The sequence below is a fragment of the Caenorhabditis remanei genome, chromosome II (assembly GCF_010183535.1).
Source record: "Caenorhabditis remanei strain PX506 chromosome II, whole genome shotgun sequence".
NCBI classification, from domain to species: Eukaryota; Metazoa; Nematoda; class Chromadorea; order Rhabditida; family Rhabditidae; genus Caenorhabditis; species Caenorhabditis remanei.
The window spans coordinates 14,871,652-14,887,764 of record NC_071329.1 but is presented as its reverse complement, the minus strand read 5'-3'; the positions used below and the strand labels follow the sequence as shown (position 1 = coordinate 14,887,764).

At 37.8% G+C, this 16,113-nt stretch overlaps 4 protein-coding genes across 4 annotated transcripts; 1 reads left to right on the top strand and 3 right to left on the bottom strand.

The window, feature by feature from the left end:
- Window positions 1–618: 618 nt before the first annotated feature.
- Window positions 619–1,044, bottom strand: GCK72_007020 (uncharacterized protein; the record flags this gene model as incomplete). Its single annotated transcript, XM_053725940.1, has 1 exon — window positions 619–1,044. The coding sequence occupies one exon, from the start codon at window positions 1,042–1,044 to the stop codon at window positions 619–621; it is 426 nt and encodes a 141-aa protein (XP_053590134.1).
- A 7,621-nt stretch (window positions 1,045–8,665) lies between these two features.
- On the top strand, window positions 8,666–9,317 carry GCK72_007019 (uncharacterized protein; the record flags this gene model as incomplete). The annotated part of the gene is made up of 2 exons (XM_053725939.1): window positions 8,666–9,150; window positions 9,194–9,317. The coding sequence occupies 2 exons, from the start codon at window positions 8,666–8,668 to the stop codon at window positions 9,315–9,317; spliced, it is 609 nt and encodes a 202-aa protein (XP_053590133.1).
- A 2,040-nt stretch (window positions 9,318–11,357) lies between these two features.
- GCK72_007018 (uncharacterized protein) lies at window positions 11,358–12,117 on the bottom strand (the record flags this gene model as incomplete). Its single annotated transcript, XM_003110096.2, has 4 exons — window positions 11,358–11,488; window positions 11,537–11,704; window positions 11,929–11,988; window positions 12,042–12,117. The coding sequence occupies 4 exons, from the start codon at window positions 12,115–12,117 to the stop codon at window positions 11,358–11,360; spliced, it is 435 nt and encodes a 144-aa protein (XP_003110144.2).
- Window positions 12,118–12,931: 814 nt separating this feature from the next.
- On the bottom strand, window positions 12,932–15,657 carry GCK72_007017 (uncharacterized protein; the record flags this gene model as incomplete). The annotated part of the gene is made up of 5 exons (XM_003109874.2): window positions 12,932–13,068; window positions 13,119–13,292; window positions 13,337–13,522; window positions 13,570–15,462; window positions 15,558–15,657. The coding sequence occupies 5 exons, from the start codon at window positions 15,655–15,657 to the stop codon at window positions 12,932–12,934; spliced, it is 2,490 nt and encodes an 829-aa protein (XP_003109922.2).
- Window positions 15,658–16,113: the final 456 nt, after the last annotated feature.

Sequence of the window (16,113 nt, the reverse complement as noted above, 5' to 3'; positions counted from 1 at the left end):
TTTACACGTTTTGTCAAGTTCATGGCCAGGCTTTTTATCAATTTTCACTCAATGTTTGATCTGATGATGATGATTGTAGGAAAGGCACAATCATGTAAAACCTGATGGGTAAAAAATTTTTGTTTTATCTTCTATGTTGTTAAAATTGTGAGACCCCTCGACTCACACAACCAGGCAAGGATTGTGCGAGTCGAGGGCATAAGTAAGTGTGGTTTATTCTCAGACAAGGGGATCTTTTTCATACACCGGTTGAAAATTCTCATTTGACATATGTATGACGCATTCACAGAGAAGACGCTTCCATGTTTGTGAGTCACATTCAAATGCTAGCGATTAAAACTTTATTGTTTTTCATTAATTCTCAACATTTTACCGTTTTTAAATATTGTATATACAAAAAAAAAAAAAAAAAAAAAAAAAAAGAGACATTAGAGATGATCATAGAATATTATTATTCAGACTTTCCGGGTATCCGCGGCTTCATTCGATCTGGGAAAAGATAGTTTTGGAAAAATAGTCTTGGAAAAATGGTTGTTGTGGAGTGTGGAAAGTTTTTACAGGAGGAGCACGGTGTTCTGAAAGATTTGAAGAAATGTTAACAAATATATCGATGATTACTTACGGAACTTTGGCAATAAACAGTTCAGAAATAGGATAGTATATCCTTTGCTTATCCATCACAACAAATTGTTCATCAGTAATATTCTCCTTGAGCCTGCTGTTGTAAAATTCAAGCAAGTTAACACCGTCTTGGATCGAGGGGACTTCACTTGGACATTTTGTAATCACTTCACAGTATTCAAGAATTCGACCGTCCTTATAGTAGAAAATTGCTTCATCTTTTGCCAATTGGTCAGCAATTCTGTACCGTAAAGTTTCCGAATCCTGCAGGAGTCCACATTCTATGCCCAAACCACCACGATATCTTATTTCACGAAAAGTACGAAACATCTTACATTGACTTGTATATTTTGATCGAATATTACGAAGAGGGTCCATACAGTTACATCGTTTGCCACGGTTACCGGATAGTTTTGGAGGCATTAGAAATTCTGAAAAAAAAAAAAAATTATAGAAAAGACAGAACTCAGAAACAGGTCACCTACCACTATGGTGTAATAAATCACGAATGATAATTCTGCGTGACGGTTAAAACCATAGAACGAGAGAGTATGAAAAGGAGAGACGAAGAAAACAAAATAAAAGTCAGTGATGACGTCATCAACCAAAAAGTAACAGCTGACGTTTGCAGAGAGTGATTTGAGATATTCATAATCTGTGGCTCATTTTCATCTTTTTACCGCATGGTAAATGGTGACCTATTTTTAAGCTCTCATTTCTCATTTCTTTTCTCGTTTCGTATCGTCCGTTTATTCATCCTTCTTCATCCTTTCTTTTTCAGTTATGAAACGCAAAACGCTAAACGCTCACAATTCACCAGGAGGAGCCCCTCCACCAACTAGTCTTGAACCAAAGACGAAAAAGAAAAAACCAAAAAGTATATTTCTTGGAGAAGAAGTGACCGAGGACCACACAAGAACGGACATGAAGAGAAAATATCAGCCATCAACTAGTTCAGTTCAGAATCAAGGAGGATTTTTAGAAGAAAAGAAAAGACAATCTAAGCCAGCCAGAATAGTTTCGACACAAAGACGTGAGTGATAATGAGAAACATAAAGAATTTCAATTATTCATTTTAGATGGCAAAGGACCGCAGCGAAAAATGCAATTACGAGACTTTGAAAGAAGCGAGACCTTTCCAACACCCGAGGAAGAAGAGTTCTTCACAGAAAATGTTATAACTTCTAATGAACCACATTTTCGAAGACACAATAGCCAGTTTCTGATTGCGGACACTGTCAGAATGAAATTCATCAATCTTGATAAAGTAAAAGACAACAAGATACTTCATCAACATGTGGCCAAACTCTTGGACATTTTTATTCGTAGAATGCTCAAAAAATCAGGAGGAAATCTGAAAACAACCAAATATTGGCTTCAGTAAGTTTTATCATAATTTCAAATCATAAGAAGAACGTTTACAGATTGAACCATGATGGGTATACCGATAGAGATGGTTTCTTTGTAACCCACAAAACGTATGCAGTGGCTGATGGAGGAGTGATAATGAATGAAATTGCTAAGCAGATGCAATCTAATAAAGAACTCCGTTTAGATGAGAGTTTTACTGTTGCTATGAACGTTTTCAAGGATAAACAATCACAACTACGAGGCCGGGGAACACATGCCACACGGAAAACTGAGAAAATAGAAAAAATAAGAAGAGTACTATTGGTAAGGCATACTTTCTTTTGTCAAACTATAATTTATTTCATAACAGAAACAACATTTTGGTGTTAGCCTTAGCAGGGTCACAGGGATGAGCCACTGTCTACCAAAAGCACTTGCACTAGGAAAACTGGAAAGTGATATAGAAACTACGACCAACGGAGACGAAAGGCAGAAAATGGAAAAATTTTATCGAAGCCTCGTAAGACCAGAGGTACTTTTAGACTCTTTGATTGTCCGTATATGTGCTTTTTACAGATAACCCCAAAATTCAAAAGTGAATCACAAGGAAAGCTTGCCAAGCAGCTTTTGGCCGATGCAGGGATGGATGTGAACAAAGAGGAGCATGGCCGAAAAGATCTTATAGAGCTTGCAAATTATCTTTCAAACTATCAAATAATATTGTGGACTGCAAACAAAAATCAAGCCGTCCCAACTGAAGAAAAGCGATTCAATCCCGATGGTGAGGGATTTATTGGTTTATTTTATTATGAAGGACATTATGAACATGTGAATCACACCAAAGGAAAACATGCATCAAGGTAAGTTATCAATTTATCGTTATAAGATATTTTTATTATTAGGTTTTGTTTCCAATGTTCTACTTTTGACGACAACCAGCATTATCGAAAATGCAAAGCCAAGTGCAGGAGATGTGGCACCGTGGGATGCAAACAAGAAGATGAGAACATTCATTGCCGCTTTTGTAATATTTACTTTCGAAGTAAAACGTGTTTTGACGCCCATCTCACTCCACAATCCAAGAAGGGGTTGTCACATTGCAAGAAATATAGCAGGTAACTAATCAATTAGACAAACATTAGTAATGTCTTACAGATGCGAAAAGTGCAATTTGATTGATAGATCAGAGAGGATTCGTGGAGAAACACACGTATGTGACGCAAAAGCATACTGTCCTATATGCAGGGAGAAAGCGTTGAAGGGGCATACTTGTGCTCACCACGTCCCTGACGAGAAGGAAAAGTTGAGGAAGCAAGAAAACCAAAAACAATGGGCTATTATCGTGTATGATATGGAATGCATTGTGGCAGAGTCGGGATTATTCGAAGGTAAGGACGTAAACATTCAAAGTATACACTTTCCTTTTTCCAGGACATATCGAAAGAGGTCCCAAGCACAAACCCAACTTTATTTGTGTAAGAATGATCTGCAGTGATTGCCGAGGAGAGGAAGGATGTCAATTATGCGCCCAACCATGGACCTACAGCTACAAGAATTTTCCACCATTCAAAAATAACAAACACGATTCTCCATTAGTCAGTTTTGCAGATTTCTTACTACATAACCCACGAGCAGCTGGTGCATATGTGATCGCACACAATGGTGGAAGGTATGTTTCAGTAATAAAACATTTTCAACTTCCAAGTTATTTTCAGGTATGACCATGTTATGTTGTTAGCAGAGCTCGATAGACAAGGAGGCACAAAGGCAAAAGAACCAAAAATTTTATTGAATGGGATGACAATCATAACGGCAGAGTTTGAATATGAGAAAAGAAAGCTGCACTTTCGTGATTCTTTCCAATACTTGCAAATGGGACTAGCCAAAATGCCTGGAGCTTTTGGACTGGATGGCGAGGCAAAAGGTTTCTTTCCCCACTTATACAATCATCCGGACAATTACGATAAAGAGTTGAAAACGTTGCCATCGAAGGAATACTATAGCCCGCAGTTCATGGCACCTTCTACAAAGAAAGAATTTGATAATTGGTATGAGAAGTGTTACCATGAGGGATTCAAGTTACATGATGAGCTGCTAAAGTATTGCCAATCGGATGTTCGCATTCTCACGTTAACATTGATGTCTTTCATTGAGGTGAGTAAATTGTTTCAACCTGTTAGTATTTTTATTTTACAGATGTGTGAATCGACTTTCAATGGTTGGAATCCAATTGTCAATGGATGTACTTTAGCTTCCTATGTTATGTTCGTATTGAAGCACGAATACATCAAGAAGGGAGATGTCGGATATATTCCCGAAAACGGCTATGGAGGAGGAAACAATTCAATGTTAGCGTTAAAGTATATCCAATGGCTCGAGAAAATAGACCCAACACTACATTTAAAGTACAAATTACGCGGAGGAGAAGTCAAAATCAAAGTTGATGGACATTCTTACTTTGCTGACGCTTTCAATGAGGACACAAATGAAGTTTTTGAGGTATATTTTCATTTTTGATACAAACCCATTCCATTTACACACACACACACACACAGACCCCAAGGAAGACTGACCCTCACAACAAGTGAGGTGAAGGAAACCTTTTTCTCTGTATCGAATAGTATCAATTTTATATAACTTTTCAGATTTACGGCTGTGTATGGCACGGGTGCCCAAAGTGTTATCCGGATCGTGACAAGAAATGTCCAATGAGGCCCGACAAAACAATGGAAGCTTTGTATAAGGAAACGATGAAGAGAGAAGAAGATATTCTAAATGAGGGATTTAATCTAAATTCTGTTTGGGAATGTGAAATATACGAGCAGATGGAAAAAGATAGAGAGATGCAAAAATTCTTTGAGCTAGTAAGTTTTCAAACAAATAGGCTAAATATAAAGTTTTCTTCAGAACAAGTACGATCAAAGACTCAAACCACGCGAAGCATTGTATGGAGGAAGAACACAGGCATTTCGATCAATGGCAGTTGCGATTGAAGACATACTTCTAAATTATTATGATTTCAATAGTTTATACCCATATCTCAATGCAGGAGGTACAGCTTACCCACGAGGAAACCCAATTGTGGTCGATAAGGACTTTCCCAATACTGATGAACCATTAAAACTTAAAGGTATGCATATTTTTCCTAATCTTACTAACATTTACATTTTAGGAATTGTGTTTTGTGATGTACTACCGATACAAGACGCAGCAATGGGGTATTTACCGCAGAAAATAATGAAGAAGCTTATGTTTGTTCTCTGTAGAACTTGTGCGAATAATCAGAATATCGAAGGAAAATGTACACATACCAAGGTCTCTGAAAGATTTTTGACTGGAGTATGGTGCACAGATGAGCTGAACAAGGCCGTTTCTAAAGGGTACAAGGTGCTCAAGTACCATGAAATCTGGCATTGGCCAGAAGAGGCTTGGGTCAAAGGAGGATTCTTTGCCGATTACATCAGGCCTCTATTGAAATTGAAACATGAAAGTAGTGGATGGCCAAAGGAAAATATGACGGATGAGGAAAAGAAAGCATACATCGCAAGAATATGGGAGATGGATGGAGTCAAACTGGATCCCTTGAAGATCATAAAAAACAAAGCACTGCGAAGCCTGTGCAAAATATTCCTCAATTCCGCCTGGGGTAAGTAGAAATCTATTGTCTTCTAATGTTGTTCCTTTTTCAGGAAAATTTGCACAAAACCCAATGAAAGTTGAGACAAGACTCATCTACAACAGTGATGGACTTGCAATGGCCAATTTTTTCAACGATCCCAACTTTGAACCAACTGGACTGCTTCCTTATGGCGAACACAAGCATTTCATCTCAAGAAGACCCAAGAAAGACTTTCTCAAAACATCACCATTCACAAATCTTGCTATCGCGGCGATCACAACATGTGCGGCCAGGTTAAGACTCACTGAAGCTATAGAGAGAGTTGGAATAGAGAATATGATTTATTGCGGTATGTGAGTAAATGTAACACAAATACAACTATTATTTTTAGACACTGACTCTGTGATTTTCAAACAGAAGAAAGACAGTGATCCTCTTGGGGACCTCAAGGGAGATAATTTAGGCTACTTAACAAACGAAATTCCACCAGGGAATGAGTTGGTTGAAGCCGTAGCAATGGCTCCAAAGGTTTATGCATTGAAGATAAGAGACAAGGACGGCAACTACAGCTATACAGTAAAAGCAAAAGGAATGTGTTTGAACAGTGGCAATACTGGAAGTATCAACTTTGACACTATGAAAGAAAGTGTAGGTATCAGTTCTGTTATGCTTTGGCCAACGTATTCTTTTCAGATGAATGCATTCATTCGAGATGGTGTAGCAACCCCCATGGAAGGCGAGATGTTAACGTTCAAAAGAGGAGATAATGCATTAGATGGCCTTTGGACCTTCAGATTGAAGAAGAGCCTCAATCCTCGAATGGACAAGGGACACTACGTTGATGGTGTTGTAGCACCATTCGGACAAATATCAGGAGATATACAATTAATTAATGATTATCCTTTCTAACATTGTAAATAAATATTGTAGAGACAAAACATTTGTACACATTTCATACACAATCTGCACAATCTTTGCACAAAAAATTTATTGAAAAACAATCTATGCACAATCTCAAAACCAAAATTTTGCAGAGACACAATCTATGCACAATCTCAAAATATACAGAAATCAGTGTGAAATCTTACAAAAATTGAGAAAAAACAACACTTTTATCAGATTTTCAAAGGTTTTTAGTCAGTTTTTCATGTGAGCATGTCTGATTTCACGACATATGTATGCATATATCAACGTTTTTAGTAATTTAACCTGAACATATACCCATTTTAAAGGCATAGCCATACATACAGGTCTATATTTTGATCCATATACATGCACTTTTACAATATTTCGGTGTATATGCACACGTTTTTGATATATTTCGGTGTATACGCACACGTTTTCACAATATTTCAGTGCATATGCAGACATTTTCACAATTGTTTAATGTATATGCGTACATTGCTTGCATTATTTTAGTGTATATACACCCATTTTCACAATATTTTGATACATACGCACAGATTTTTAAAATATTTTGATCCATATGCGTAGATTTTCGCAATACTTTGGTGTATATGCACCCATTTTCACAATATTTTAGTTGTATATACATACATTTCAACATTATTCTGGGGTATACGCACAGATTTTTGCAATATTTCTGTGTATATACACATGTTTTCAAGATATTTTGGTGTAAATGCACACACTATCACAATGTTTTAGGTGTATATGCACACTTTCTACATTATTTTTGGTGTATGCACACACATTTTCACGATATTTTGATGTATATGCGCAGATTTTCACGATATTTTGATACAAATCTAAACATTTTATTTTATTTTCATACGTGGACATACTACTTTTCACGTATGTCTACACATTTTTGCCTACAAGTCTACATTTTTTCGTGCACGTGCACACATTTATTAGTTATTTTTCAATTTTAATGTAAGATTGCCTGATTTCGCGACATTTGTATGCATACATACCAACGTTTTAGTAATTTATTCTGAACATATACCCATTTTTACGGTGTTTCCATACATACACACCCACTTTTTGTGTATATGCCCACACTTTCTCAGTTTTTATCCATTCTGATATAGTCATTTCACGATATTTTGATACAAAGCTAACCATTTTATTCTATTTTCATACGTTGGCACACGTTTTAGGCTATTTTCCGTGAACATACACACATTTTTTCGTGCACGTACATACATTTTACGTGTATATCTACCCTTTTTTCCGTGTATTTCTACATATTTTCGTGCATTTCCACAGATTTTTCGTAAATGCCCACAGATTTTTCGTGTATTCCTACACTTGTTTCGTATATGCACATATATTTTTCGTGCGGATACACACATTTTTATGTATGAATACAACTTTTTGTGTATGTCTTCTAGTTTTTACATATACGCCTACAAATTTTTCGTGTATTCCTATATATTTTCGTACATTTCCACATATTCTTCGGGTATGCCTACATATTCTTCGGGTATGCCTACATATTCTTCGGGTATGCCTACATATTCTTCGGGTATGCCTACAGATTTTTCTCCAAAATGATAGACTTTTCAATGTTTTGTGATGATACTTGATGAAAGTACCATACATTTTGCACAAACACCTTATAGATTCAATAGTTAATGGACTTATTTTACATAAGCATGGGAGTTTTCACCAATTTAATGATAAATCCATCATATTGTCTTTGAAGATGGCGTGTAGCTTTAATAAGAATGATGATACGGACGCGCATTTTTACATCTAGAGATGCATTCCAAGAAAGATTTCTAGATTTTGTTCAGAAATATACCCATTTCATCTACAAATGACTAAGTTCAGACTTATAAGCTTTATATTTGCTACCGTTTTTATCTATATGCATCTTTTCTTTACACTAGGAGGTCACGGTATACTACATTTTTATGGAGATATTTTCAAGGATCAGCATACTACATTCTTCTATTCTATCGACAAAAACACTCTTTTTATGACCTATGCACTTTCTCTGCGTCTCCCACTCTCACATACAGATACTCAATGACTATTTTGTGCCATTCCGTATTTTTAACGTCATTGTGATTGGTGATCTATTTTTTACGCTCTCGGCGTGCCATTATGGATTCCTGTGAAGATTTTGATATGTGTGAGGACTTGGACAGAGCAGATATGTACTTGCCAACAAAGAAAGAGGATAACTCAAAACCATGCAATCATCAAGAGATTGAAGACCGTTTTCGCGAATTCAAGCAATCAACATACAAAGAAATTCACCAGATGTCGTGTGCTTTGAAGAAAGTTGGATATTCTCCTTTGTGTCCGGACGTCAAACGACGAACAGATTTGGATTATATTCGCGAATGTTTGGATCGAATGACTGCTGACCAAGCTGTGTTTTACAGCCGAGCTGGTGAAGTATTGGTAGGGTGCTACGTCACTCCATTACGTCCGACTGAAGTTCAATGTGGCCAAGGAAATCTTAACCTTTGTCAGTATTTTACTGCTAAATGGTGCTATAACATTGATGACAACCAGTATGTAGTGATCAACGGATGTGGGGCTGCTTATCCTGTGTCAGAACTGTTCATTGTCAGAGTTCCAAGGTAACTACACTTCTTTTAATTAGAAAATATAATAGTTTTACAGACCTGAAGCTATGCAAAACGATAGAGAGGTTCGTGCTCAGAAGAAACGAGACAGCGGCATGAGATGGTCCATACCTTCATCGGATACTTCTGGTGCTCGAGGAATTCTACGTCCTACCAAGTGATATGATATTGTCAAATTGATGAATAATTGTTCTTTATGTATATGCTTTGTGTGCTTACTCCTACTTGTTAATAATGTATCAATTGTACACGAAAAATGCAACAATTTCAGTTATACAACTTCTCTATAATGCCTAAAACTGTGTTGAATAAAGAACTATACATAATGTGAAGTTGAAAGAAACAACTATAAACATGCGGTCTTTACCACAAAGTCATGAAAAATAAAAGAACTGACAGGTGTTTAAATCAAATGGGTTTGAAACATATACATACTTTATCAAAAGACAGTGGAGGTCTTCTAACCCATATGCATTATTCGTCGACATAATTATAACATATAACCCCAATAAATAATCATAGCCAGAATTTGTGTGCACTTTCGGAGATTGTTAAAGACAAAAAAGGGTAATTTTTGAAGAAAGTACAAGGAACAGTAACTCAAATAGGTGCAAAGTCAAATAGCTGCATTGCGATATAATAAGCTCTGGAGAACACACGAAACCTATGTTTCAATATAAATTTAGCAAAATATTAGTATTTAGAAAAAACTTTCATTGAAAAAAGTCATTCAATTTATGAGTTTTTGTCATGAATACTCATTTTTGCAACTCAAAACAGCACGCAAAAAGACATAGACCCCCGATATTCTTCCGCAATTGTAAGGGTGAGGAGAAGGGGTCCTGTTTTTTGGCACTGGGTGAGATAGAGTGTGTAAAGACGATGTGCCCCGGTTTTTTTGACAACGCGAATAGCGGTGAGTAGTATGGAGATATGGATGGAAGGGGGACGCCCTCCTCTTTTTTCACACTCTCTCATCCACCAAAGCGGAAGCATACCGGGCCACCCTCCTCCTCACCCTTACACCAAAAAATCGGACAACTCCCAGCGGGTCTTCTTTTTTCGGAAAATGGCCCGATATTTTTCCGCTGGTTGGTGTCCGATTTTTTGGTGTAAGGGTGAGGAGGAGGGTGGCCCGATATTCTTCCGCTGGGGTGACGAGAGAGTGTGTAAAAAGAGGAGGGTGGCCCGATATTCTTCCGCTGGGTTGGGGGGTGGGGGAGCGCCGTGAACAGCTGTTGGGAGGTGTCCCCCCCCGATATCCATATCTCCATACTACTAACGAATGGTATAGTGGCACTGTGCCCCACTGGATTCCCTTTTGTCGGCTGTATTTAAGAATAGAGAAGACTGTCAAATCTCCGATGTCCCGCTGCGAATACTGTCGTCAACGGATTACTGTATATGATGCCTTTTTGGACGGTTTGGACCCGATCTTCTGAAAATAGATGTTCTCAGTGGAAATGAGAACACCTAATGAGAGTTCCATGTTTCTGATAATTGTATCCAACTCGGTTAGAGATAACTGCAAATTATAATACTCCAGTTATTACAATGTTTTCATTTCTTCCCAAAACTCATACCGAAGACAACCAAAGTGTCTCAATGAAGCGAGAGGGCAATCATCTGTTTTACAACTATTTGTCTACACAAAAACATGAAAGACATTCGGAAGGTGAGATATTTTGACATATGACGAATGAGGGTCCTGACGTCATCAAGGTTATGAGATCCCGAGAAAGGGGACCCAGATGGAAAATATTCCCCAAATCCTTTGAACAGGCAGTTTCGTTGTTCATAGTCTATGAGTTTTTTTGCGGAAATTGGAATGTAGATCTATCTTTGACATATGTAATGTTACTTATAAGTTTTAAAAAATTTTAAGATGAAGCAAAGGAAGGACAGTAAGATAATTTGGCAGAAGGTATTAGGGGAAAAATGGGGTACCTGATGAAGTTGAGAATTGAACAATCAATTAATTAACTGAAGGAGATGAAATAACCGAAATGGGTAGAGGGGGCAAGATAGAGAACGATTTAACAGGAGGAGATCACAGTCTATTAATTGAGTTATTGAGTAGAGAAACACTTTTACCGGGAGAAAGATGCTCAGGGGTATTAGATGTGCATATAAAATTGTAAAATAAGACTAATTGACTCAACATAATACTACCAAAAACTACACTAATAAAAAGGAAGAGATTAATATTTCTTGGCTCCTTTTGTTTCTTTTTTGCCAGTTCTTCTTCCTCTCTTTCTTCTCGATTGCTTCCGTTTACTGTTCCGTTCCATTTCTTTCTCCGACTCCGTCTCGATTTTTCGAAGAATATGATCTGGAAAAGCAATGATTAAAACCTTCATTTCTCAATAAAAAAACTTACACTTTTTCAATGCATTCAATTGTTTCTCCAGTTGATCAGCCCTCTTCTTCTGTTCTTCATACTGTTTGTACACATCATTGTTGGCTTGAATCAGCACTCTCCCTATTTCACGAGACACGTGGAGACTCTGGTTGCTGGAGGTCAATTCATTGCTGAGAAGCTGGTTTTCTGAAAAAAAAAGAAGTTAAAACGACAAAACAGTTACTAGATTAGCACGGCACGCTTCTTACAACCGTGCTCTACCGAAGGAAATTTTGTGTGACATTTTTCAAGAGCATTTCGGTGGAGCGCAGTTGTAAGAACTGTGCTGAGCTAATAGATAGCGTTGAAATTGGAAAGTAATCCTTCTTAATAAGATGCGACCCAGTCTTGAGGAGTTCTAGAAATCTCACCTTCAGTTAGTTTTTGAATTTTCCTAATATAATAATTTTGGAGTTGGTATCCAGCGGTGTCTGAAACATAGATGTTCACTCTATTCCGAAATCTATAAATCCTTGTCAATTACCTTGACTCCCTGGTTCCGGAGATGATGCCAGGGAAGGAAGCTCAGATGGTGAGGTTGGGGAAGAATAGGTACTCATAGTAAGTTTATATTAATACGACTGTGAATGGAAAGTGTCTAACAAGAAGTGAATATATGTTGTATTACTCAGTAGTAATGGCACGGGACAACAGATGTTCTCCCGACAGAGAACCGCCATCTGTGTACTGCCGGGCCCCGCCCCTTTTTGAGTTATCCTATTCAGAATACAGCAAACAAGATGGGTCGTCTTCTGCTCTCGATAGTGAATGAAATGAAATCAAACGTAAGTAAAAAATTGTCGTAACGAAATTGCAATTTTTTAGCATTTCGAAGATGAATATTCTTAAAACGGATCATTCTATGTTAATTATGAAATTCGGAAAGAGCCAGGAAATTTGACTTCGCTATCACATACAGAACATGAATCCATCTTCCCCAAAACCACTGTAAGAAATCTCCAAGCCCGAATGACCTTCAGAAGCAACTGCGCAGTCAAGGAGTGAAGCGGATGTTTTCTAGTGTTAACCAGTAGAATCTCGTATGTCAATAACCTTTGAAATTTCCCCATTTTCCTCTTTTCTTCTACTAAATTCCACCGCTTGCTCTCCGCCTTCCCTTTCATTCGCCATGTCATCGCGTAGGACACCTTATCGTTTGTTGCGTTTCCTGAAACAATTGTGTAAAGGGAATAGAAGCAAAAAAAGGGTGAAAAAAAGGATACATCTCATAACAAAACCTATTTACTGCTACCAATCTATGCAAGAAAAATACATGAAAAAAATACAATAATATGACTACATATATACACTATAAATATGAACTATACAATCTTTTCAACTTTCACAAGAAAATAATTTAGATGTTGTTTCCATTCACAGATTTTCTTCTTCTTCTTCGATCACTTTGGGTGTCTCTCTGTAGCGATGACGTGGATTCGAGTACCGAATCAGTCTCTCCGGTTGTTCGTTTCGTGAAGTGGACGGGAGATGCAAGGAGAACACTTGAGGGCCTGGAAAATTATTGTAAAGTAAAATGTATATACTCTACTATTAGAGATACCGTCGTATTCATTGAATGGAAAATAGTCCTCTGTGCAATTAACCAACGCATTGAGATTTTGACAAATTCTCAACACACGACGACGTCCAGATGGACTCGCAATATCCTGTCCGATAAGTTTCTCGCTCAAATTGACGTCGGGCATTTCGGAGAGTATTGATGACACGGACACGTCTGAAATTTATTTGTTTTGCATGAAAATTTAAGATTTGACAAACCAAGCGAATTGACTAACAACGACTCGTCAACATGAAGTGTTGAGAGATCGAGTGGTGACGGAATATTGAAGAATTGAAGCCATGAGTCATCAGGATTCGGCGATTCAGCTATATATTCCTCTGGAAATACTATATCTTCCAATTGATGGGCATCAATGGCTTCCGATTGATTTGAAACTTGTCGATCTGAAATTATTTATGATGTAATTCAGCAATTATTGACAACTTCTCACTTGTAAATTCAGGGACGGATGAGAATGTAAATAATCCGAGATATTCGTCTTGTATAACCGAGATACGGGCAAATTTCGAAGCATTCTGGCATTGAATCACAAGGTTTTGAGCCTTGTATCGATCGAATTGTTCCAAGAAGTTTATCACTTGAAGTAGTATTATTTCTGGTGTGAACTCTCCGAATCCTAGCGATTTCAGCAGATTTTCAGCACGGAGAATCGTAATTTCAGTATTCCTAACAACTGGTTCTTCGAAATCATTCGTAGTGCTTCTCGATGCCCATTGATTCGATAAAATCATAGAATGCAGTTTATTCTGAGCAATATTTTCTTCGAGATCGCTCAGAAGTTCCTGAATACTTGTTGGATATCCGTGATATTCTTGAAATGCCTCCAAAATGTCACAATTCGTCTCAGTCATCACTAAACCCATTCGATTTTGTTGATTTACGAGGAACAAACGAGCCATTTTCGATGCACTTTGAGATTGAATGATCAGAAATTGTGATTTGAGTTGTGAAATTCTGACAAGAAGACTCATAAACTTCTGTTTTATTATCTCCGGAATTCCTTCATTGAATTCAACTTTCGGCGTGATGAAAGCAGCCTTTCTGAGCATCTCGTAATCCGGATACTTGCACTGCTTGATTTCCAGAAGCGCATTTTCGGATGCTTGTTGACATTGAAGAACGAGACTTTGCGATTTGAAAAATTGAATTTCGTGTTTGGCAATTTTCCGAAGGTGCAAAATATGCTCTGTTTCTGGCTTAACATCATCAAAGTAGGATTGATATATCACGATTTCATCTGATGTCTCAATTTCAGTATCTTCATCAAATGACGTCTCACTTTTAGCTTTATCTTCTGAACGTATTTCTGGAGATTGAAAGACTCCAGAAGCTTCTACACCTGCCTCTTTCTCTAACCGGATACTTCGTCGTCGTATTCTTTCTGACTCTTCGTCGTAGGAATCTTCCTCGACGTTATCGATTACTTCTCGCTTAGCGTCTTCTAGCTCCAACACAGTCGTTTTCTTTTGCGAATCATCGGGTATCTCCTTTTTATCTACTGGCTTCCCCTCAACATCATCTGACTCTTCTGTAGCGATCACCGTGACGTTTTCTGCATTTTCGAGTGTGCCCGAGTCCACTTCTTTTGTCAACGAATCGTCCGAATTCGGTACCATAGTAACGTCTCCAGCTCTCTTCTCGCTTTCTTCTGATTCCAGTTCAGGATTTTCAGACTTTTCTTGGATGCCTTCGGCCTCCAGGAAAATGTCTTCTTTTGCCTCGTTGTTAACATTTTCCGTCTCATTTTTAACGTTTTCTGGATCTTTCTCGCCATCGTTTGGCGTTTCCTCGACGATTTGGGACTCCTTCCGAACGTCTCTTATCTTTGCGTAAATGTACTCTGTCGCTTCTTTCGGACAATCTTCAGGTTTCTCAACGTCTTCGGTTATTCTCGACGAAATTTCCGGCTCTTTCTGGACATCATCTGACTTCTTTTTGACTTCTCCAGACTTGAAAAAACTCGTTTTTCTCGCTTCCCACTCTGCCTTCGACTTAGTGAATAAATCTATTAAAGTTATCCCCTCTACATCGGATGACTTCATTTCAAAGCTATCCAATTCCACATCGTCTGAATCCTCTTTCTCCAAATCGAGTGACGGATTTTCTGTGTCTGACTCATTTTCGGAAACATTCCACTCGTTGTCGGAGGTGTTCGTCTCTCCCTCAACGTTTTCCGATACTTCATTGCCGCCCGTGATATCGATTTTCTCGCTGAGACGTTCTTTCTGTCCTGAGCCAAACTCCCACAAATTCAATGGAATTTGCGACTCTATACAGCCATTTGCCCCTTGGTACCTCCTGTGACAGTCAGTGACTTGCAGAGCTGAAAAAAAATATTCAGTTTGGTTCTCCGAAATGAGTAATTCTCTCGAAATTCTATTTTATGAGAAAATTTTTCAATAAGAAATCGCTACTTACATCCGTTGTATAACTCTCCGAAAAGCGTGTCGATCCAATTCTCCGGGAGATTTCGCAGTTCCCGCCGTATTTCAGGCGTTTCTCGAGAAACACTGGTCATTTTACCTGTAAAAACGTTATTAAAATAGAAGAAAGCGGATAAGAAATGAGATTATTGTAAAAGAAAGCGAGAAACAAGGGAAACAATATCACGAAAAGTGCAAAAGTGATGAGATTCGCGAGAAAAAAACAAAGAGAAAAGCAAAATTGGTCGACGAAGCAGTCAGAGAGGAGCGCAAAAATTAAAGATTCGAATAAAACCCTTTTTCAAGTATTTCTGAAAAAAGTTTGAATGAAAAAAGAAAAAAACTGGTGAAAAATCGGCCGAAAACAACATTTCAAGCGATGCACCAGATAAAGCTGAAAAATAAAAAACGTCTGCCGCTCCTTGCAAAAACCACGTGCGCAGGTTGCAAAACTGAAAAGGGGCGGGGTTTCACTGAAATTTGAGAGGTCGTTTTTGCGGAAAACGTTCACTTTAGCGGGTTATTTTAAAGAAATTTTCTTAAAAAATAGA